Here is a 24608-nt window from a genome sequence, read left to right as displayed (position 1 = left end):
GGTTCACACCATTCTCCTGCCTCAGCCTCCTGAGTAGCTGGGACTAAAGGCGCCCGCTACCACGGCTGGCTAATTTTTTGTAGAGACGGGGTTTCATCATGTTCGCCAGGATGGTCTCAATTTCCTGACCTCGTGATCTGCCCACCTCGGCCTCCCAAAGTGCTAGGATTACAGGCATGAGCCACCGTGCCTGGTTCCCCCCTCCCTTTTTTTTTTTTACTGTGACTCATGGTATACTTTTATTTCCTAGCATACATATATGTAAACTGAATAATGACTCTTACCCTTACTATATGATACATATTTTCTATTATTTCAACTAAATGTGTCACAGAACGCTTTTGAAGAAAAATCCTAATTCATAATCTCAGAACCATGTCTTTCAAAGCACTCAGCGTATTTTTATGGTTATTGGGTTAGTATCTACCTTCCTGATTGCCTGTATTCTGTATGAGGTTAGGAAGCATTTGGTATTTTGGTTAGCTTTAATAGGCACTTAAACATTTGGAACGAAATATATAAATTGGTTAAGTACTTTTCCTTGTAGCACTTATCACAATTGTCTCTAATGATTCTGTTATAATCATTAAGCTTCTTCACTCTAAACTCCAGGAGGTCAGGAATCCTGTCTGTTCACCCCTTCTTACATCCTTAGCACCTAACCACAGTACCTGGAAAATGGTAAATAAAAAATCATTTCCTAAAGAACATAATTTAAATCCTGGTATCCAGACTGTGGCCAGCATGAATTAACAAAGCTGAGGAAAGTGTCCACTGTTCTACACAGTTATGCACTCTAACACCACTTGCCTCAGAGATCTTAATCTTTGCTTTGGAGGCTATGAAAAACCAAATTTATTCCAAAAGGCAAATGAACTCTGCCATGGAAACATACTCTTCACGTGTGGCCCAGAAACAGCAAGCCAGGAACTACTCTGTGGATTCACAAAAAGGTAAACGGCTCATCATCCAGTAATAGCTTATAGGTTCTAAACATTAAAAAAAAATGTGGGACAAATAGGTGGCGAAAAACAAATTTAGTTGATAATGTCTCATTTAATCACTATTCCATAAATCACTACTATTTCAGAGCGTTCACATTCCTTTCATATATTGCGTATTATACTTATTTAAATGGAATAAGATATACTTTGTACTTACCCTGTAAAAACCAGGAGAGCTTCCCTGCAGACAAAGCATGTATAAGTGAATAGCTACAACAGATGGTATAAACCTAAGCTTCTTGTTACAAATGTCACATGGGCATAGGAGCATGAATGGTTTTAAGGGTGATTAAGTTGGTTGGCTTGTAGAAGCAAATTCTTTGACATCATAAACTCAGCCACTTGGGCTAAATACCCTTAGTATTTAAGAACTAATCTCTTTCTCTCACAGCTTTCTAATCTTCTCTGTATTTACCGAATTTATTAAAAACAAATGCTTTTGTAGTTTTTCTTTTAAGTATTCCAGTTAATAATTGAAGAATGACAGAATTAAACTATCACTATTTTTGACTCCCCTCCCCATCAATGAATGAATCTAGCTCTTATCAGTGGCTGCTAACATCACAAAAAAAGCCAAGACATTAGTGCCTCCTGACTGGAAGTACACATCATGTCTGTGAAGTATTCCTGCCAGAAAATTCCAATCTAAATGTGATCAAGCCTCTAGATCAGCACTATCCAATTGAAACATGTAATCCACATATGTAATTGCACATCTCAACTCAAATAGATCATTTCAAGTGCTCAATAGCTGAATGTGGCTACTATATTGGACAGTACAGCTCTGTTTAACTACTAAATTACAGTATATACGAGAACAGAGGGACACAGCATCACAAGGATGCAAACAACAGTGTATGGATTCTATTTAGATCCTAGTTTGAACAAAATGTAAAACACATTTATGAGAGAGCAACTTGAACAATGACTGGATATTTGTGATATTAAGGAGTTGTTATTGATTTATTTAGATGTGATAATGGTCCTGTGGTTAGATTTTTTAAAAATCGCTTAAAGCTACATAATGAAATATTTACGGATGCCGTAATTTGATGCCTGAGATTGGCTTCAAAATAATCCAGGGTGAGTGGAGGATGCACAAATGAAACAAGATTGGCCATGAGCTGATAATGACTTGAAAGCTGGATGATGGGTACATGGAAAAAAATCATTGTACTATTCTCTTTATTTTTGAATGTATTTGAAATTTTCCCAAGTTAAAAAAAAAAAAAAAAAAGACTGTGGGATGATTACAGTAACACTGCTCATATTCTTCAAAGTACAGTTCATTAAAGATACTACCATGAGTCTCTCTAAACCTGAACCAGCGACTGCTGCCACCACCACTATACAGGTAATAAACCAGGAAAATCTTACAAATAAATACCAAACAACTGCTTTTTAAAAAAAATTTTGTTTTGAGACAAGAGTCTCGCTCTGTTGCCCAGGCTAGAGTACAATGGTGTGATCTCGGCTCACTGCAACCTCCGCCTCCTGGCTTCAAGTGGTTCTCCTGCCTCAGCCTCCCAAGTAGCTGGGATTACAGGCGCCTGCCATCATGCCTGGCTAATTTTTGTATTTTTATTTTTATTTTTTTGAGGCGGAGTCTCGCTCTGTCGCCTGGACTGGAGTGCAGTGGCCAGATCTCAGCTCACTGCAAGCTCTGCCTCCCAGGTTTACGCCATTTTCCTGCCTCAGCCTCCCGAGTAGCTGGGACTACAGGCGCCCGCCACCTCGCCTGGCTAGTTTTTGTATTTTTAGTAGAGACGGGGTTTCACCGTGTTGGCCAGGATGGTCTCGATCTCCTGACCTCGTGATCCGCCCGTCTCGGCCTCCCAAAGTGCTGGGATTACAGGCTTGAGCCACCGTGCCCGGCCAATTTTTGTATTTTTAGTAGAGACGGGATTTCACCATGTTGGCCAGGCAGGTCTTGAACTCCCGACCTCAGGTGATCCACCAGCATGGGCCTCCCAAAGTGCTGGGATTACAGGCGTGAGTCACCATACCCGGCCTGCTCACTCTATTAAACCTTGCAAGGGCCGAAGGGAAAAGGGATTGTTTTTTTCTCCATCTGTGGCTAAATGCCACCTTCTTGGGTTCTGCCGAGTTTTCCTGAGTCCCTGTAGCACATTCCCTGCCCTCACAGCAGATGTCTTAATGGCAAGGCTGTCCAGACACCAAACACACATTGTACAATTCACCTTATTTCTACTCTTCCTGCATCTCACCAGAGAGCAAATGGTGGAGATATATAACAAAAAGGCACACAGGATTGTGGAGTTCTACAAGGGTAATCATATCAGATTTTAGGATTTATAAGCGTAGACATAAATTTTGGAGACATGTGGCTCTCATTCCCTATCTGTTAACTCTATATAATGTATAAATTAATGCAAATTAAACAACAGAAAAGGGACAAAGGCATTAGTATCTCGCACCCAAAAGCTTCCACTACAGTACATAACATTATTTCCAAAACTGACGGTATCTTTACCAATCCAGATGTGGATTTTGCAGATAAAGTTTGGCGTTTAAGATTCACATTCCTGTAACAAATGCCTGCTTAAGAAATTTGAATTTTTGAATGAAAATACGTTTCATCAATGTGAAAGTGTGTGTTAAGTGATTTGGAAGGCAAGAAATTGGCAGCAAAGGCACAAACTAAAAAATAAAATGATTTTTATTTAGTTTTTTGGAAATATAACAAAATAATTGGCAAAAACCAAATCAAAACAGAACCAAAAAAATGACGTTATATGAGATCATCTCCAAGCACAACAGCATTTATTAATGAATATAAAAAATATATTTTATTATTTGTATTTGCTTTTCCCCCAGATTTGACTACATGGATAGTTTTAGAAGCTTGAGTTCCTAAGACAATTCCACAGCTACACTGGCTCCTACAATGTGACTGAGTGAGGTTAGGGAAATATCCTTGAGGATTCTGAACAACTAGACCCTTAGAAACTTAAAAATAACAGGTGCTTTCATTAGGATCCTTCTAACATGGAAAAAATACAGCCATTGTCCATTAAAACACAATGCAATTTGGGTACTCTTCAGGTTTTCTAAGTACCCCACCTGAATAATAAGACTAGGCCACCATATTTTCTGGCAACTCAGCCTAGTCATTGCCATCTTCCTAATTAGCAGCCTCCCAAGCTGCACTAAAACTGGGATTAACAAAACCGAAGATAACATGTTTTTGACCTTTCTTCCTAGAAGTAACACATTTTTGACCTTTATTCCTAGAAGTCAAAGGGCTCTTCAGGTAGGAAAGGTCAGGAGGTTTTGCATCAAGCTTGCCTTCACACTCAGTATTAGTGGAAGGGCTGTGAAATCTACCCATCGCACACCTGTATTCAGTGTTTGAGTGTACTTACCCTTCAACACACAAGGAAGTTAGAATAAATTAACAAGTCACTCTGGACCAAGCCCCCCAAAACAGAGGCAAATCTGGTGAACCAAGGTCATTCACTGCCTGTGGTAAAAACCTCAGTTCACCTAAGTCCTTTCTTGAAGAACCACATTAATCCGATTCAAGAGGCACCTCTGGCCAGCACAGAGCACAGAAGGAAAGCATAACTTCAGGGTAGGGAAATGCCACATGGAATTCAGAAGTTGCAGTTTAGTCTAGCAGCAAAAGATGGCACCATCGCTAATATTTAGAGCTGGAAAGAGCGTTGGCTGGACCACACTCCTGGAGCATCCTTACTAATGCAGCTTAACAGCAGTTGCCCAGATGTCGTTGCTGGGGAGCGGGGGAAGGACCCATCCTTGGGGAACGAAGTTGCCTTTGGGATGATCGGATGGCACCAGGTACTGATCCCAATCATGCCTTAATAAGAACATTATAGAACAACTATTTATTTCTGTTTTATTTCAAATAAGATGTTCAGCAACTACATATTCTAAGACTTAGCTTTCAAATGACTGATACACTAACCTATTACAGAACTTGATTTCTAGTAATCAAGAAAATGACTACACTTCTTTTTTTTTTTTTGAGACGGAATCTCACTCTGTCGCCCAGGCTGGAGTGCAGTGGCCGGATCTCAGCTCACTGCAAGCTCCGCCTCCCGGGTTTATGCCATTCTCCTGCCTCAGCCTCCCGAGTAGCTGGGACTACAGGCGCCCGCCACCTCGCCTGGCTAGTTTTTTTGTTTTTTTTGTACTTTTTAGTAGAGACGAGGTTTCACCGTATTAGCCAGGGTGGTCTCGATCTCCTGACCTCGTGATCCGCCCATCTCGGCCTCCCAAAGTGCTGGGATTACAGGCTTGAGCCACTGCACCCGGCCTACATTTCTTAAATGTACACATAAAAGGAGGAAAAACTCTGAAGAACTTATAGCCTTATGGATAACCAAATAATTAAGTCAATTCTCATTATTTACAGATTCTATATTTGCATATGTGCCTACTAACTAAAATTTATTTGTAGCCCCCAAATCATCACTTGTAGCTCTTTCATGGATACTCGTAGACAAACAGAGTGGCAAAAAAATCTGAGTCATGAAAATGAACTGTTCCCAGCTGAGATCAAAGAAGGCAATACTTACTCTGCCTTCTTGTTTTCAGCTCATACTATTAATATAAATGGGTTCTTTTCTCTATTTAGTGCCACATTTTCCATATTTTTGCGCTTTTTACTGACGACTTTACTGTTTAAAATGGCCCTAAGTGTAGTGTTCCTAATGGCAAGAAGGCTGTGATGTGCTTTGTGGAGAAAGTGTGTTAGGTAAGCTTCATTTAGGCATGAGGTAGAGTACTATTAGTCGTGAGTTCAATGTTAGTAAATCAACAACATATATTAAATAAGGTGTCTTTAACACAAACACACATACAACAAGGTATTCATCAGCTGACAAAAACATTGTGACCAGAGGCTCCCAGGAATCTACCTAACCCTATGTTTCCGTTAGGAATGATGTTCAGTAGTCTGAAATCAGTGTTTGCAGTGACTTCAGAGAATATAGCTGTCATGAATAATGAGAATCAACTGTACTTATGTTTAAAAGCTAAAACTTGTATATTAGCAAAAAATAAACTTTTCTTAGAACATAAACTTGATATGCTAAAGAGCATTCTTTCATGAGAATCACAAACAGCTGAGGTTTTGGAAGGGACATCAGAGATCACTTAGTTCAGTGATTTTCAAATCACTCTTTGAAGACCCCTAGGCCCCAAGCAAATGTTTATGGGAGTCTAGAAACAACAAAGTGCTTCTAGGCAACAACAGATTTATAATGCCTCGGGAACCCATTCATTCCATTTATCTTACATAGTGTTTCCTCAAAGACTGTATTTTGGAAGAGTGCTTCTGCTCAAGTTTGAAGTCCACAGTCTAGTCCACAGTCTTCATTTTTTTTTTTTTTTTTTTTTTTTTGAGGCAGAGTCTTACTCTGTTGCCGGGGCTGGAGTGCAGTGGCCAGATCTCAGCTCACTGCAAGCTCCGTCTCCCAGGTTTACGCCATTCTCCTGCCTCAGCCTCCCGAGTAGCTGGGACTACAGGCGCCCGCCACTTCGCCCGGCTAGTTTTTGTATTTTTAGTAGAGACGGGGTTTCACCGTGTTAGCCAGGATGGTCTCGATCTCCTGACCTCGTGATCCGCCGTCTCGGCCTCCCAAAGTGCTGGGATTACAGGCTTGAGCCACCGCGCCCGGCCCACAGTCTTCATTTTATAGGTGAGGAAAGAGAGACCCAGAGAGCTGAAAACTCTGCCGAGCTCCTTAAGAACTGCAGATTCAGATGTGCCTCCTTGTTCCCAAGTTTCTGGGCTTTGACCTGTAAGAGCTCATAAGTCAGCACAGGTCTTAAACCGTCTCCACAGGCAAGTACATAGTGGAGGGTTTCTTTTTCCTGGGTCTGGTTAGCACCCGAAGATAATTTGGAAAAGGAAACCAATGCTTTAAATCAATGTAACAGCTATAACATCTGTAACATGAGATAATACAGCAAGTCACAACCTGAGTTTGTTTCTTCACCTATAAAAATAGGGACATCAACTTCTTAAGGATTAATGAGGACTAAACATCATGTATGCAGCATCCTTGAATATGGAAACATTATAAACCCATAATTTTTTTTAAGTTCCCTATGGAACTTAAAAAAAAGACAGTAATAAACCTAAACAATGTAAGCACTTCTTCAAGTACTTCTTGCTACCTAAGGGAAAGACAACATGGAGAGCCTGCTCCTCTGACCTGATCTGGATGAGCGCTGGTAGGGAGTGCTCAGCTTGGAGGTAATATTGTCGGAAAGGCTCCAAGAGGTGAGCAAGTGGGAACTCGTCTGAAAGAGAATAGCACAATACCATGTTATCATGCTTGATATCCACAATGTATTTCTCAAGGCAAGGTGACTGAGCCTATGATTATGACAGAATGAGCAAATGTGTTTCATCCGTATCCATGAGTTCTATGACATAGAATTGCAAATCCGGAAGGTGTCATTTGCTGCCTACCACCTCTTAGCTTGAGTTCACCCGTGATAAGAAGAGCTGTCAATCTAGTATTTTCATTTTCTCCACTGGTTATAGAGCAACATACCTGGATCCCCAAACAACTTGGACTCAATTTCACGTTTCTGAAGTAAAATTTTCTCTTTTTCTTTTCTTTGTTTCTTTTCTAATTCTCTTTTCCTCTCTTCCTCTTGTTCTCCTTCCAGCATAACTCTGAGGGCTCTCTCTTCAGCTTCATATAGTTCAGAGCGCTTTTTAATGAGTTTTCTCAGTCGCTGAAGATGATGCTCAAAAGTCTCATCTGCTGAGGCTGGAGGACAAACCCCTGGGCAGAAATAACAAATTGGCATTTTATTTATTTATTTATTGAGACCAGGCCTCACTCTATCACCCAGGCTGGAGTACAAGTGGTGTGATCATAGCTCACTGCAACTTCAAACTCCTGGGCTCAAGCAATCCTCCCACCTTGGCTTCCCAAGTAGCTACAACTACAGGTGTGCACCACCATGCCAGGCTTTTTCTTTTTTCTTTTTTTGAGACAGGGTCTCACTCTGTTGCCCAGGCTGGAGTGCAGCAGCATGATCACGACTCACTGCAGCCTCGACCTCCTGGGACCAAGAGATCTTCCCACCTCAGCCTCCCAAGTAGCTGGGACCACAGGCATGTGCCACCACATCTAGCCATTTTTTTTTTTAATCTTTGTAGAGACAGGGTCTCCCTATTTTTCTCAAGCTGGTCTTAAACTCCTGGTCAAGCAATCCTCCTGCCTTGGCCTCCCAAAGTGCTGGGATTACAGGCATGAGCCACTGTGCCTGGCCCTACCTACTAATTTGTAAAGTTTTTGTATGAGGTCTCACAAGGTCAGGAGATCGACCATCCTGGCTAACACGATGAAACCTGTCTCTACTAAAAATACAAAAAATTAGCCGGGCGTGGTGGCGGGTACCTGTAGTCCCAGCTACTCAGGAGGCTGAGGCAGGAGAATGGTGTGAATGCAGAAGGAGGTGGAGCTTGCAGTGAGCAGAGATTGCACCACTGCACTCCAACCTGGGTGACAGAATGAGACTTTATCTCCCAAGTTTTGTATGAGGTCTTGCTATGTTGCCCAGGCTAATCTCCAACTCCTGGACTCAAGCAATCTACCAGCTTGGCTTCCCAAAGTGAGCCACTGCATCCAGCCCAAATGGCCTTTTACACACTTTTTCTTATCACAAAAATCTGTGTTATAATGAGCAGGTTCAAAGTCCTACCTACAGTATGTATCAGTTAAAATTTGGAAATTTTACCCAATCTTTAAGGCTCAATTTGATGTTTTTGAGTATTCAATTACTCTGACCCTACCCTGACTTTCTCAACTCCTCCCTCTGGATCACACCATTTAATCTCTGACTTTATTTCTTTTTCTTTTTTTTTTTTTGAGACTGAGTTTCACTCTTGTTGCCCAGGCTGGAGTGCAACGGTGCATCTCAGCTCACCGCAACCTCCGCCTCCTGGGTTCAAACAATTCTCCTGCCTCAGCCTCCCGAGTAGCTGGGATTACAGGCATGTGCCACCACACCTAGTTAATTTTTGTATTTTTAGTAGAGACAGGGTTTCTCCACGTTGGTCAGGCTGGTCTCAAACTCCCAACCTCAGGTGATCCGGCCGCCTCGGCCTCCCAAAGCGCTGGGATTAAAGGCATGAGCCACCATACCTGGCCTCCACTTTGTTTATTTCTGATGGTCTTGATCCTCCACTTGAAACAGTGAGCTCACTAAAGGGAGGAACTTGTCTTAACTTCATTGTTTGTGAAATTCCCTCAGTATCACTCTGAGTGTGAATTTTGGGAGTGTACACTTGGATGGGGAGGAAGATACACTTAACCAACCACACTGACCTTGCAGTCTGCTGCTGACAGTAGGCTGACCAACTGTTTTGGTTTGCCCGCATGTAGCACTGGAAGCCCCATGTCCCAGTAAAACTGGGATGGTTATTATCCTGATTTAACTATGAGATCAGCTAACAGTATAGCCAACATATCTAAAGCCACAGCCGGGAAAATAGTCTGGTTATTAGGTGATATCAAAGAATTATTGCTAATTTTTTTGGTGTGACAATGGTATCATAGATGATGATGAGTATTTATGTATTCTATTTTTGTACATGTGAGAAATTTTTCATAAAGTTTCATAAGAAAAAAAGATTTTAACTTAATGAATACTTGAGTGGACTGCAAATTCTGCACTCACTACCATAATTTCCCTACAATAGAAAAGCTGCTAGGTGAATCAATGTAGAGTGATGTGGGTGTGATCTATCCTGTCAGTCCTTTAAGATTTTAAAGGAAAATACATTACCCATGCATTTTAGCAATACCAGATACAGGGCCAGGTGTGGTGGCTCACACCTGTAAACCAAGCACTTTGGGAGACTGAGGCAAGCGGATTGCCTGAGCTCAGGAGTTCGAGACCAGCCTGACCAACATGGTGAAACCCCATATTCACTAAAAATACAAAAAAATTAGCCAGGCATGGTGGTGTATGCCTGTAGTTCTAGCTACTCAGCAGGCTAAGCCAGAAGAATCGCCTGAAACCAGGAGGTGGAGGCTGCAGTGAGCCGAGAACATGCCACTGCACTCTGGCCTGGGTGACAGAGCGAGACTCTTATCTCCAAAAAAAAATTAAAAAAAAAAGAATACCAGACAGAAGAAAGAAAGAAAAAAAAAACTCCTAATCCCATTACCATAATCAATCATTTTATACTTTCCCACATTCTCTTCAGGTCTTTTTGTCCATGTATTAGCAACTTCATATAGTTCAACGTTATGTATATGTGTAATTTCCACTCCTCCCTGTTGATTCTGTACATTCTTTTCCAATCTTCATAATTATTTAATGGCTGTATCCTATTTCATCAAATCAATGCACTAGAGTATACTTATCAAGTTCTATACTCCTGGACACCTACAAGTTATTCCAAATATCCTGTTACATAGTGATACAATGAATATTCTTGGGCATGTTACTTTTTTCCTTCCTATGGATTTCTCTAAGAAAAATCCTTGGCCAGGCATGGTGGCTCATGCCTGTAATCCCAGCACTTTGGGAGGCAGAGGCGGGTGGATCACGAGGTCAGGAATTTGAGACCAGCCTGGCCAACATGGTGAAACCCTGTCTCTACTAAAAATACAAAAATTAGCCAGGCGTGGTGGCAGGTGCCTGTAATCCCAGCTACTCAGAAGGCTGAGACAGGAGAATCACTTGAAACCGTAAGGCAGGGCTTGCAGTGAGCCGAGATCATGCCACGGCATTCCAGCCTGGGCAACAAGAGCAAAACTCCATCTCAAAAAAAAAAAAAAAAAAAGAAAAGAAAAGAAAAATTCTCAAGAGTGGAAATGTTTGTGAATACTTACTTTCAAGACTAACAAAATGTATTCTAAACTGCTTCCTAAAAAAGCTATACATTTGCTCAGTTACCTAACAATTGACACAGAGAAGATAATTAATAGATACTTCTTCAACAAATGAATGATTTTCAACAAGGTTTTGTTGTTTGTTTTGTTTTGTTTTGAGACAGAGTCTCGCTCTGTCACCAGACTGGAGTGCAGTGGCGTGATCTCTCCTCACTGCAACCTCTGACTCCTAGGTTCAAGCGATTCTGCCTCAGCCTCCCAAGTAGCTGGGATTACAGGCATGCGCCACCATGCCCAACTAATTTTTGTATTTTTAGTAGACACAGGGGTTTCACCATGTTGGCCAGGATACTCTCGATCTCTTGACCTCATGAACCTCCCGCCTCGGCCTCCCAAAGTGCTGGGATTACAGGCAAGAGCCACTATGCCCAGCCCTTCAACAGGGTTTTAACAATTTATGCTGCAACTTGTGTTATACAATAGTGCCAGCTTTGAGCACTAAATTTTCAGTTTGGGCTGATAAATGGCATAAATAATGGTTTCTCAAGGTTAGTAGTTCTGTTTCTTGTAAAGTTGTAATTTGGAGGTAGGATTCTTTCCTCCTTCAACCACTACAGCTAAGTGGTTGTGGAACTCACTCTCAAGGCTAACATTTCTCTAGATGATTTTCTCCTAACTGCTTTGCTTCAATAGGTTTCCATTCACTCATTCTCAACTACAGAAATACAACAACTCAAATTTATCTTCTAAGTTGCCAGGCGAATGTTTTTCAAGTATACACAAAATTCTTACACGCTGACAAATTTAAACTGTCACTCTGTTTTGCAATAATAATCTAATGGTTTTGTTTCATTTCTTTACCTTTACAGGTAGTAAATACTTTAGATTCTGTAAGCCACACAGTCTCTGTTGCAACTACTAAAATCTGTGTATGGCCAAATACACAGATACTCCATCATCCTATATTAGCCTAAAGACCCCATGAAGAGATGTGGGCTGCTAAGCCCAGGCCACCAACCCACATCTCTCTCGGCCCCTCATTGATCACTCCCTGGTCAACGTAACATATTCCCTCAGAAATGGCACTCCTGGGCAGGGAGTGGTGGCTCACACCTGTAATCCCAGCACTTTGGGAGGCCAAGGTGGGTGGATTACCTGAGGTCAGGAGTTCGAGACCAGCCTGACTAACACGGTGAAACCCCATCTCTACTAAAAAAAATACAAAAATTAGCTGAGTGTGGTGGAACATGCCTGTAATCTCAGCTACTCCGGAGGCTGAGGCAGGAGAATCGCTTGAACCCGGGAGGCGGAGGTTGCAGTGAGCCGAGATTCCACCACTGCACTCCAACCAGGGCAACAAGAGTGAAACTCCGTCTCAAAAAAAAAAAAAAAAAAAAAAAAAAGAAAGAAAGAAAGAAAAAGGAATAGCACTCCTCACACAGTCTTCCTCCTGGCACCTTCTAGGTTCTCTAGACTTCTGCCACTCACTGCCCTCCTAGTCCTGCAGCTCCTAGACACCAATGCCTTTGCCTCTATTCCCCTTTAGTCACATGCTTGCAGTCTTGTTCAGTCTTTGGACCTTGGCATTATCAGAAAAAATTTTCTGCCTCTTCAATCTTAAACTTGATTATTCTCTTCCCCCATTACAACTTTCTCCCTTATACTACTTTTAGTTCCTTCTCCCCAGAGACCCATTTAGCAGCTTAATCAAAACCTCCAGACCTGATGTATCAGATTCTATCCTTCTGCTACTCCTTTGCCACAAAACTCACAGTCATCCCACAAAGCAAAACCCCAACAGCCCCATGCTCTGTGCTCACCTGCCAGCTACAGTACTACTGGAAGAGGTCATTTGATTGTGTGATCCATTGCCAGTATATGTCAGCTGGACCCACAGCACCCCCTGCAACCATCTTCCACAAGTCTCTGGTTGGCTGTCACCCATTCCTCACAGCAGTTATTTCAAACCTTCAATGCTCTCCTAAAGCCCCACTTCTCTACTGGCGCTCAGCAAACCATTTACCCAGAGAAAAGCCAGCAGGCAGGAAATCCCTCAAATCTGTCCCTGCTTGCACTCATCTGCATCACTACCCATCTTCATCTCCTTCATTTTCATGCTTGTGTAAGATGGTTCCTTCTTCACTTAAGTTAATCCCTCCACCTGGGATGTGAATCATCCTACCTTCCATAGAACCTTGAGCCATCAACTATTCTTCCTGCTTCTCTCTGACCCTTCCCCTTCTACTTACTCCTCTCAGTAATTTTAAAAATGCTTAAGATTTCCCCATGACCCGAAGACACATAACACCCCTCACCATCACCACTACCACACATTATTGCCAGATACTGATTTTGCTCTTTCCTTTTCTTCACAGGCTATCTTTTAATAAGTTTAATTCTCTGTTTGGTTTTCTTGTATCATATTCATTCTCTAACCTATTGTAGTCTGGCTTCTACCCCCATCACTCCACTGAAATGCCCCTAGCATAGGTCACGAATGACCAGTTGGATACTAATTCCCACAGATGTTTCTTTTTTTTTTTTTTTGAGACGGAGTCTCGCTCTGTGGCCCAGGCTGGAGTGCAGTGGCCGGATCTCAGCTCACTGCAAGCTCCGCCTCCCGGGTTTACACCATTCTCCTGCCTCAGCCTCTGGAGTAGCTGGGACTACAGGCGTCCGCCACCTCGCCCGGCTAGTTTTTTTGTATTTTTTAGTAGAGACGGGGTTTCACCGTGTTAGCCAGGATGGTCTCGATCTCCTGACCTCGTGATCCGCCCGTCTCGGCCTCCCAAAGTGCTGGGATTACAGGCTTGAGCCACCGCACCCGGCCCCCACAGATGTTTCTTATTTCTTGATAATAAAAAGAATAATAATATGAAACACATATATAGCATTTACTATGTGCCAGGACTGTTTTAAGTACTTTACACATATTTATTAATTTAATCCTTACAACACCCCATGGGTAGGTAATATCATTACTCCCTTTTTGCAGATGAGGAAACCAAGGTTCAGAGAAGTTCAAGTAACCTGTCCAAGTGTCCATTCTCACGCTGCCAATAAAGATATACTTGAAACTGGGTAATTTATAAAAGAGGTTTAATTCACTCACAGTTCCACATGGCTGCGGAGGCTTCACAACCATGGCGGAAGGTGAAGGATGTGCAAAGTCGTATCTTACATGGTGACAGGCAAAGAGGGCGTGTGCAAGGGAACTCTCCTTTATAAATCCATCAGATCTCATGAGACTTATAATCACAAGAACAGCATGTGACCTGTCCCCATGATTCAATTACCTCCCACCAGGTCCCTCCCACAACATATGGGAATTATGGGAGCTACAATTCAAGATGAGATTTGGGTGGGGACACAGCCGAACCATATCACCAAGACTACACAATCTCTCTAAGCACTTGCCACTTTCCAGAAGGAAGCAGGGAGTCTATCTTTTCCTCCCATCTCTCTGACCTCTTAGTCTCTTTTTTGCTCTCCTCATCTTCTACCTTGATTTTGACATTCCTTATGATTTTGTCTTTTTGGCCCTCATCTCATGCTGTACAATCTCCTTAAGGTCATTTTGACTCATGGCTACATGCTAATGAACTCTTATCTAGGATGTACCACACACACCTCAAACTCAACAGGTCCCCAACTGAACTTGTCAACCCCAAACCTGTTCCTCCTCCTTTGTTTTCCTTCTTCATTAGAATAGTATCAGCCAGGCACAGTGGCTCACACCTGTAATCTACAACTTTGGGAGGCCAACGTGGGAGAATCGCTTGAGCCCAGGAGTTCGAGACCAGCTTGGGCAACATGGCGAAACCCATTTAAAAATTAGCCAGGTGTGGTAGTGTGCACCTGTAGTCCCTACTACTCAGGAGGCTGAGGAGGGAGGATTGCTTGTGCTTGGGAGTATAAGGCTGCAGTGAATTACGATTGCATCACTGCATTTCAGCCTAGGCGACAGTGTAAGACCCTGTCTTTAAAAAAAAAAGAAAAAAAAAAAGCTATCTTCACTTATTCAGTAGGTGAGGCTAGAACCTGGAAGTCATTTCTTTTCCCTTTAGTTCCTGTACTCTGAGTTATTTAAGTTATTTATTTATACGTACATGGGTATATACACATATACCTTTATTCATTATCTCTCAATTCTTTGACTTGAGAATTATTCACTAATAATTGTGAATTACTGAATTATTCACTATCACTTGAATTATTCACTATCTCTCAATTCTCCTACACTGACGTCACTCAGCTTATGCTTCCATACTATCCGTGCCCAATAGCCTTACCAGTCTCTCTGCCCTTCTCTCTCTCTCCTGGATGCTCCAAAACTTTCTCTGCTCTACTAGCACTGATCTTTGCCATCATTTCACTTAAAAACTTTCAGTGGTTCCCCACAGCTTTAAGTGTGAGTGAGAACTCTAGCATGGCCCATAAGATAATTTACAACGTGGTCCTGCTAAAACATCCAGTCTCGTCATTTAGCACTTAGTTGGAGGTGCACATATCTTGAAGAGAGAAGTTAGCTGTTCATTTTAAGTATGCATGCAACCAGCTGCTGCTTACCAAATCATTTTACACTCAAGTCAGTTAAAGCCACAAAGTCTGTTTCTATAGATCATGATTTTCCTAAAATGTCCTCCTGCTTTTGGACCAAACTGAGAAAGATTAATATTGGGAAATGCTGGTAAATTACTTGGCAGAAGTTTACTGAGCACTCACCTCATAGAGAATGGGAGGTGAGGGAATATTAAATAGCTCTCAGGTTTTGCTTTCTGGTGAAAAAGAGAGATGAGTAGACAAAGCAGATGCTAACTTCCCTCTGATTTACAAGCACCCTGAGAGTACCACAATGGAGACATCTGTTTCCAGACAATGGAGGTCTGGGTGTGAATTAGCCACTCTGAAGGCTAGTATGCAGAAGCCAATCACTTGGCTGGCAAATGAGCCTGAGTGAATACAAAATGGTCATATTCCAACACAACTTTCTTAAGGGTCTAAAAGAATCCCAGTTTTCATTTATATTTTAAACAACACAGGGGAAATCATTTGTTAGAGTGGCATTTGATAATTTGTACACTCTCAAATACCTCTGGTGAATACCAAAGGCCTACAATCTACTAAATAAATCAGCATGTGGTCCAAAGCGGGTGCAAGTGAGAAGCAACAGGAGGTTACTTCAGTCCAGATCAGGGAAGGATGAAGGATGCTGCACGTGTATTTGGTTTTGAATAGTGAGATCCTAAAATGGCGAAGATGGGACTGAGGGCCCTCCAGATGAACAGAATGACAACAGCTAAGAGCCAGACAGGCAAATGGAAAGCACAACTGGGTAACTTCTAGAAAGCCAGCACGATTGGAACAAATTTCTGTGGAGAAGCTTGAACTGCCTGGCTATAGTGTCTGGTGCTTCCTCCAGAGGCAAGAAGAGACCAGTTACATGCAGGGAAGGTGGGGAAATCCACACAGTCTGCAATCCCTGCCCTGTCCAACCATTCATACCTCTTCAAATAGAAAATAATTCAGATTTAAAATGTATCTGAAGAAGCATGCCAAGTTTTCAACACTTTCTGGAGCACCCAGTAAGGTTGAAAAGCTTTCACTTTGGCACAAGGCAAAGTTGACTAGCCATGACAAGCCCACTCAGAAGAGTGTGGCCAGAAATGCCCGGGGTAGGAATGATAAGTCAACAGGAAGACAGTGCAGTGAGTTCCCACACTTGCCTCTCTTTTCAACGTGGGCTACCAAAGGCTAAACATCTTCTGAGGCTTCCTCCTTCAGAAGTTATGACTTACTGCTGACAAACCCAGCTACCCTACAAGGTGAAAATCACGAAGTTTCAAGTATTTTTCCCTCAATAATATTTGGGGTGGGAGGCACTAGAGTAAAGAAGGGGAAAGGAACAAGGAAAAAAATGCAAAGTCACAGTTACCTTTCCTTGCTGCAGCCTCTTTCCTCAATTTCCTCAATTTCTCCAAAGCCCGAAGAATGTCCACCATTCTTTTGGTATCTGCTTGTTTTTTCCTCACTTCAGATAGTACGCCATCAGCGGCTGCTTTGAGTTCCTGCTCCTGGAGGAGAAACAAAGCCCATGAGACCTCGTATTAGGAACAAACTTACAGCAGAGAAGAGCTGCCCAGTGGTTAGATTTTAAAGGATCAGACAGTTTCCAGGTTAAGAGAGACTCTACTGAATCTACATCCCAATTTCCTAGGCCTTGCACAACTCCTCTCTAGCTAAGAGGTTATCCCCCTCCACTGATGGTACAACCTTCATCTTAAAGAGGAACCTCTCCTCTCTGTATCTTCCACATAGCACTGGTTTTGTTTCTTCCTCAGTGTTTCTCAAAGTGCAGTGCAGGGAGCAGGTGTCCAACTTACCTTGTTAAGCTTAGACTCTTGTTAAAAATGCAGACTCTCGGCCGGGCGCGGTGGCTCAAGCCTGTAATCCCAGCACTTTGGGAGGCCGAGGCGGGCGGATCACAAGGTCAGGAGATCGAGACCATCCTGGCTAACACGGTGAAACCCCGTCTCTACTAAAAAATACAAAAAACTACCCGGGCGAGGTGGCGGGCGCCTGTAGTCCCAGCTACCCGGGAGGCTGAGGCAGGAGAATGGCGTGAACCCGGGAGGCGGAGCTTGCAGTGAGCTGAGATCTGGCCAGTGCACTCCAGCTTGGGTGACAGAGCGAGACTCTGTCTCAAAAAAAAAAAAAAAAAAAAAAAAAAAAAAAAAAATGCAGACTCCCTAGACTTGAAGATTCAGATTCCCAGGGAGGATAAGGAATGTGGCTGGAAAGGCTGAGACCTCTACAAAGGTCTCTTAGTGACAACCTATGTTTGTGCTCCACTGCTCTGAAGTCCCAAGAATCTCTTCCATGTGACAGCTTTTCGAATATCAAAGATTGCTATCCTACTCTTGACTTAGTTCACATACAGACTAAACAACCCCAGTTCCTCAAGCCACTCCTCATTAAGACTCTGTCTCCAATATCCTCATCATGGAAGCTGGGCATAATGGCTTGTGTCCCTAGCTATTCCTACTCAGGAGGCTAAGGCGAGAGGATCACTTTGAGACCAGTTCAAAGCTACAGACTATGACAAACCCACTACACTCCAGCCTCAGCAACAGAATGAAACTTTGTATTTTTTTTGAGACAGGGTCTCATTCTATTGCCCAGGCTGGAGCGCCTAGTGTAATTACAGCATCACCATGCCCAGTTAATTGTTGTTTTTTGTAGAGACGAGGTTTCTCTATTTTGCCCAGGCTGGTCTGGAACTCCTGGGCTCAAGTAATCTGCCTGCCTCAGCCTCCCAAAATGCTAGGATTATAGGAGTGAGCCACCGCACCTGCCCCCAACGCTTTTTTTTTTTTTTTTTGAGATGGAGTCTGTCTGTCGTCCAGGTTGGAGTGCAATGGCGCGATCTTGGCTCACTGCAACCTCTGCCTCCTGGGTTCAAGCGATTCCCTGCCTCAGCCTCCCAAGTAGCTAGGATTACAGGCACCCGCCACCATACCCTGCTAATTTTTTGTATTTTTAGTATAGACAGGGTTTCACCATGTTGACTAGGCTGGTCTCCAACTCCTGACCTCAGGTGATCCATCCACCTTGGCTTCCCAAAGTGCCGGGATTACAGGCGTGAGCCACCACGCCCGGCCCTAACCCTGTCTCTTTAAAAAAATAAAATAAATAAAATAAAAAATCCCCACCGTGGGTGGTGGAGAGAATCCTCCTGCCTAAAGTGCTCTCCCCCATCTGTCAAATAAGTGCCTGTAATTCCACCACTACAGCCAACACCAAGCTGTTCACTTCTCCGTTTGGATTACTGTTTCCATGGAACTGTATCTATTACCTTCACCTGGTTGATTTTTCCTTTAAGACTCAGCTTATAGCCAGGAGTGGTGGGTGTGCGCCTGTAATCCCAGCTACTCAGGAGGCTGAGGCAGGATAATCACTTGAACCTGGGAGGCAGAGAGTGCAGTGAGCCGAGACCACGCTACTGCACTCCAGTCTGGGCAACAGTGCGAGACTCTGTCTCAAAAAAAAAAAAAAAAAAAAAAAAAAAAAAAAAGACTCAGCTTACGTGTCATTACATCATTTGGGAAGCATTCCCTCAGTAAATTAGATGTCCCTTCTTGGGCTTTTACAGCACCTACAGTTGAATTCCTCACACACACCACGCTATACTGACATGATCTCCCACAGATCTCTAAGCCAAGGGTCAACAAACCCGAGGCCACGGGTGGGAACCAGTCCATGGCCTGTTAGGAACCAGATCACACAGCAAAAGATGAGGCAGGTGAGCAAGTCAAGTTTCATCTCTATTTACAGCCACTCCCCCATTGCTTGTATTACCACCTGAGCTCCACCTCCTGTCAGATCAGCAACGGGAGCATTAGATTCTCATAGCAGCACAAAAAAGTGAACTGCGCATGGGAGGGATCTAGGTTGTGGGCTCCTTATGGAGAATCTAAAGCCTGATGATCTGTCACTGTCTCCTATCACTCCCAGATGTGACTGTCTAGTTGCAGGAAAACAAGCTCAGGGCTCCCACTGTTTCTACATTATGGTGAGTTGTATAATTGTTTCATTATGTATTACAATGTAATAATAATAGAAATAACGAGGAGGGAAGGGAAACCCAGAGGCACTCAAAGGTAATGAAAATGCCTTAGATGGCTGGGTGCAGTGGCTCATGCCTATAATCCCAGCACTTTGGGAGGCAGAGGCAGGTGGATCACCTGAGGTCAGGAGTTCAAGACCAGTCTGACCAACATGGAGAAACCCTGTCTCTACTAAAAATATACAATTAGCTGGGGTGTAGTGGCACATGCCTGTAAGTCTAGCTACTCAGGAAGCTGAGGCAGGAGAATCGCTTGAACACAGGAGGTGGAGGTTGTGGTGAGCCTAGATTGTGCCATTGCACTCCAGCCTGGGCAACAAGAGCAAAACTCCGTCTCAAAAAAATAAAAAAATAAAAAATTTAAAAAAACAAAATGCCTTAGAGAACTATCTGAACAATTTCCAGTTTTACCCTGGCCCTAAAGAGGCTGAGATCAGCCGGGCGCAGTGGCTCAAGCCTGTAATCCCAGCACTTTGGGAGGCCGAGACGGGCGGATCACGAGGTCAGGAGTTCAAGACCATCATGGCTAACACGGTGAAACCCCGTCTCTACTAAAAAATACAAAAAGCTAGCCGGGCGAGGTGGCTGGTGCCTGTAGTCCCAGCTACTCGGGAGGCTGAGGCAGGAGAATGGCGTAAACCTGGGAGGCGGAGCTTGCAGTGAGCTGAGATCCGACCACTGCACTCCAGCCTGGGCGACAGAGTGAGACTCCGTCTCAAAAAAAAAAAAAAAAAAAATGGAATGTTTCACAAATGTGTATAGTCATGCTTGTGCAGAGGCCATGCTAATCTCTGTATCATTCCAGTTTTAGTATCTGTGCTGCCGAAGTGAGCACTGCCATTCGTTTTTTTAAACTCAAATGATTATACCTCTTCCAGGAAGCCTTCTCTGAGAGCCGCCCTCAGAACGATGCCCCAGAGGGGGCCCAAAACAGGTACTCCACACTAACCTATGCATGTTATTGTCCCTACATTTACCTTAGTGTTCTATAGTGACCATTCCATCTCCCCAGTGATGGGGTAAATTCCTCAAAGGTACTTTATTCTTTTTGTTTTTTGTTTTTTTTTGAGATGGAGTTTTGCTCTTGTTGCCCAGGCTGGAATGCAATGGCACAATCTTGGCTCACCACAACCTCCGCCTCCCGGGTTCAAGTGATTCTCCTGCCTCAGCCTCCCGAGTAGCTGGGATTACAGGCATGCACCACCATGCTTGGCTAATTTTGTATTTTTAGTAGAGACGGGATTTCTCCATGTTGGTCAGGTTGGTCTCGAACTCCCGACCTCAGGTGATCCTCCTGCCTTGGCCTCCCAAAGTGCTGGGATTACAGGCGTGAGCCACCACGCCCAGCCTACTTTGTTCTTTTCTGTACCCCTAGCACCTAGCTCAGGGCCTGGCACATAGCAGAAGCTAAAAATATTTGTTTACTATCACAAAGATGAGGGAAAAAGCAAAAAAAAAAAAAAAAAAAAAAAAAAAAAAAGGCTGAGATCAACACACTTTGGAATTAGACACTTGGGATCAAATATGGGAAACTGCCACAAACTGGTTGTGTGACTGTTGGCAAGTTAACCTCTCTATGCCTCAACTTCCTAACCTGTAAAATTAGCATAATACTTCCTACTTCTCAAGGCTGTTATAAAGATTCAAGATCTGGTATATGTAATGACCTTAGCACAGCTCCTAGTATATATAGTAAATGCTCCGAAACACTACTGCTGAACCTGGGGATACATGTTTTGAAACTTGTAAACAAAGGAATCCTCGGGGAATCACTATTGCCCCATCAGCTAATTGGAGTATATATATTCCTTAAGGTAGGGTCCCGAAGCTCTCTTTTCATTTATTTTTTTTTTTTTGAGACAGTCTTGCTCTGTCGCCCAGGCTGGAGTGCAGTGGTGTGATTTCAGCTTACTGCAACCTCCACCTCCCGAGTTCAAGCGATTCTCCTGTCTCGGCCTCCCGAGTAGCTGGGATTTTAGGCGCCCGCTACCAGGCATGGCTAATTTTTATATTTTTAGTAGAGACGGGGTTTCACCATCTTGGCCAGGCTGGCCTTAAACTCCTGACCTCGTGATCCACCCGCCTCAGCCTCCCAAAGTGCTGGGATTACAGGCGTGAGCCACCGCGCCCAGCCTATATTTTGTATTCTTAAAATCACCTAGGGCAGCACAAGACACAAGGAAGTAGACACTGGTTTTGAAAGTAAGTGGACGGCCGGGCGCGGTGGCTCAAGCCTGTAATCCCAGCACTTTGGGAGGCCGAGACGGGCGGATCACGAGGTCAGGAGATCGAGACCATCCTGGCTAATACGGTGAAACCCCGTCTCTACTAAAAAATACAAAAAACTAGCCGGGCGACGAGGCGGGCGCCTGTAGTCCCAGCTACTGGGGAGGCTGAGACAGGAGAATGGCGTGAACCCGAGAGGCGGAGCTTGCAGTGAGCTGAGAGCTGGCCACTGCACTGCAGCCTGGGCGGCAGAGCAAGACTCCGTCTCAAAAAAAAAAAAAAAAAAAAAAAAAAAAGAAAGTAAGTGGACAATGTTGGAGCAGGATAGAGGAGACCCGTCATTCGTGCAATGCCACTGTGTAATCCTATACTTTGTGTTTACAGGACTTTACAGTGCACCTGGAACTTCTGTCTACATCATTAACACAAAATTAACATGGTGGTATCAGGTGGGAAGGTTAGCTGTCGCTTCATTTTGCGTGTAAGGACAGAGGCTTAGCCCTGGGAAATGGAAGTTTAAAGCCTCCTGGTGCTCCAGGTTCCAACCACCACCACTCCTACCCCCATCCGCGGCCGCTGCTCTCACCCGCTTCTTCTCCTCCACCTCCTGCACACACTTCACCCTCCAGCGGTCAATCTCCTCCTCGCGTTCCACTGCCCGCGAGGCCTCTGCCTCCCGCTCGGCCTCGCGTTCCCGGGCCCTCTCGCGAAGCCGCAACCGGCGGCGCCGGACCCTCTCCAGTCTCCTCCGCGCCTCGCCCACATAGGCAGCCTGGGTCAACGGCTGCAGCCGCTCGGCCAGTTCCGCGCGCAGCGGTATGGCCTGGGAATACAACAAGGCCCAGGCCGCGCCGTCGGCTTCGGCCTCGCGCAGGGTCTGGCTCAGGCCGCGCAGCCGTCGCACCAGGCGCAGAGCCCCGCGCAATCGCGCTCGCACTTCGCCAAGGCTGGGCCCAGCGTGCGTGCGCTGGGGCACCGGACAGCCCGCCCGCCGCGGGGTCCCGAACACCGCCTCCAGCCACTGCCGGTCGCGCAGGCGCTGGAGGGCCGCATCCCCGAGCACGTCGGCCGGCGGCGGCGGCGGCGCCTCAGGCCAGCGCGGGCTCCAAGGCGGCCCCGGGCCGGGAGGCGGCGGCCGCGGTCGCTCGCCGGCGTCAGTCCCCGGGAAGGGCCGGCACTGGGGCGGCGGAGGAGGCAGCGGCGGTGGTGGCACCGGGTAGAAGGCGCCAGCGCCGCCGCCGCCGCCGCCGCCGCGGGAGGCTTCCGCGGAGGCTCGGGGCTGCAGAGCCAGCGGAGGCTGAAGGAAGGGGGTGGAGGCCCCCGGAAAAGGGCCGGGCCGCTGGGGTAGAGGAGGCGGGAAAGCCGGGGAGGGCAGCGGCGGTGGCGGACAGCCGAAAGGAGCAGGAGGCGGCGGCTGCGGGGGCGGCGGGCCTGGGCGACCCTGGCCGAAAAAGGGTGGCAGAGCCATGTTTTCGACGGAGATGCTTGGAGAAGTGACAGCAATCTGAGTGGTTCCTCAAGAGAACCTTCCGGCGGAAGTGACGTCGTTACGACGCGCGGCGCCTGTAGACTTGTCCCTCCGAAAGGCTTCTTGGGTAAGTGGGCAGTGGTTAAACCTTCGGTCGTTCAGTTCATAAATACTGTTCTTATTGAGGATCGTAGGTGCAGAGCTACCCGCTCCGCATACAGTGAGACTGAGAGATACGGATCTTCTCTTCATGGAACTACTTGCCTAGTATAACATACTAATCAATCATGGTGAGTATCTTCGAGAAGTTGGAGGTTATCCTGAGGAACTGCAGCTGCAGCTGAGATCTGGAAGATAAATAAATAGAAAAAAAGAGGGAAGCACAGTGCAGATGAGAACATGTGCAAAGGCCCTAGTAGACAGTAGATTTTTCTTTGAAAACTGAACTATTTTTACCTTTCTCCTTTCCCCACACCTCCGACTTAGCTCTTTAGCAATGCAATTGTAGGGTGGCGCTGTGGCTCACGCCTGTAATCCCAGCACTTTGGGAGGCCGAGGCAGGCAGGATCGCTTGAGAACTGGAGTTTGAGACCAGTCTGGGCAAGATAGCGAATCCCTGTCTCTACTAAAAATATAAAAAAGGCCGGGCGCGGTGGCTCAAGCCTGTAATCCCAGCACTTTGGGAGGCCGAGACGGGCGGATCACGAGGTCAGGAGATCGAGACCATCCTGGCTAACACGGTGAAACCCCGTCTCTACTAAAAATACAAAAACTAGCCGGGCGAGGTGGCGGGCGCCTGTAGTCCCAGCTACTCGGGAGGCTGAGGCAGGAGAATGGCGTAAACCCGGGAGGCGGAGCTTGCAGTGAGCTGAGATCTGGCCACTGCACTCCAGTCCGGGTGACAGAGCGAGACTCCGCCTCAAAAAAAAAAAAAAAATATATATATATACGTATATATATACGTATATACGTATATATATACGTATATATATGTGTATGTATATGTATATATGTGTATGTATATGTATATATATGTATATATGTGTATATGTATATATATGTATATGTATATATATGTATATGTATATATGTATATGTGTATATATGTATATGTGTATATATATGTATATGTATATATATGTATATGTGTATATATATGTATATGTATATATATAAAAGTAGCCGGGCATGGTAGCGTGCGCCTGTAGTCCCAGCCACTGGGGAGGCAGAGGTGGGAGGATCACCTGGGCCCTGGGAGGTAAAGACTGCTGCAATGAGCCACGATAGCGCCACTACACTCCACCCTGGGCGACAGAGTGACACCTGTCTCAAAAAAAAAAAAAAAAAGGAATCCGATTAACATTTACCTTCTCTCCACCAGACACTCTCTACACTGTAAGCTTATCTAATGTGTTTGCTTATTAGTTCCA

General features: G+C 44.7%; 1 protein-coding gene and 1 non-coding gene across 2 annotated transcripts; both read right to left on the bottom strand.

The window, feature by feature from the left end:
* Positions 1-3771: 3771 nt before the first annotated feature.
* On the bottom strand, positions 3772-23328 carry PDCD7 (programmed cell death 7). Its single transcript, XM_010355498.2, has 5 exons — positions 22297-23328; positions 16794-16932; positions 7556-7792; positions 7211-7298; positions 3772-4845 (listed from the first exon to the last, which is right to left on the bottom strand). The coding sequence occupies exons 1-5, from the start codon at positions 23176-23178 to the stop codon at positions 4722-4724; spliced, it is 1470 nt and encodes a 489-aa protein (XP_010353800.2). The 5' UTR covers positions 23179-23328; the 3' UTR covers positions 3772-4721.
* On the bottom strand, positions 20215-20319 carry LOC115897794. Its single transcript, XR_004057589.1, has one exon. It is a non-coding gene; the product is annotated as a U6 spliceosomal RNA (small nuclear RNA).
* Positions 23329-24608: the final 1280 nt, after the last annotated feature.

The sequence above is a fragment of the Rhinopithecus roxellana genome, chromosome 5 (assembly GCF_007565055.1).
Source record: "Rhinopithecus roxellana isolate Shanxi Qingling chromosome 5, ASM756505v1, whole genome shotgun sequence".
NCBI lineage: Eukaryota > Metazoa > Chordata > Mammalia > Primates > Cercopithecidae > Rhinopithecus > Rhinopithecus roxellana.
The sequence above is the reverse complement of the archived record's forward strand: the minus strand, read 5'-3'. Positions and strand labels throughout refer to the sequence as shown.

What these genes read in the sequence shown, in the direction of transcription:
- PDCD7 (XM_010355498.2), bottom strand. Translation starts at nt 23,178, where the DNA reads ATGGCTCTGCCACCCTTTTTCGGCCAGGGTCGCCCAGGCCCGCCGCCC. An exon ending in AGAGGCTGCAGCAAGGAAAG is followed by an intron (nt 7,793 to 16,793) that starts GTAACTGTGACT and finishes ATTTCTGCCCAG; the next exon opens with GGGTTTGTCCTCCAGCCTCA. An exon ending in CCAGCGCTCATCCAGATCAG is followed by an intron (nt 4,846 to 7,210) that starts GTCAGAGGAGCA and finishes GTTCTTATTAAG; the next exon opens with GCATGATTGGGATCAGTACC.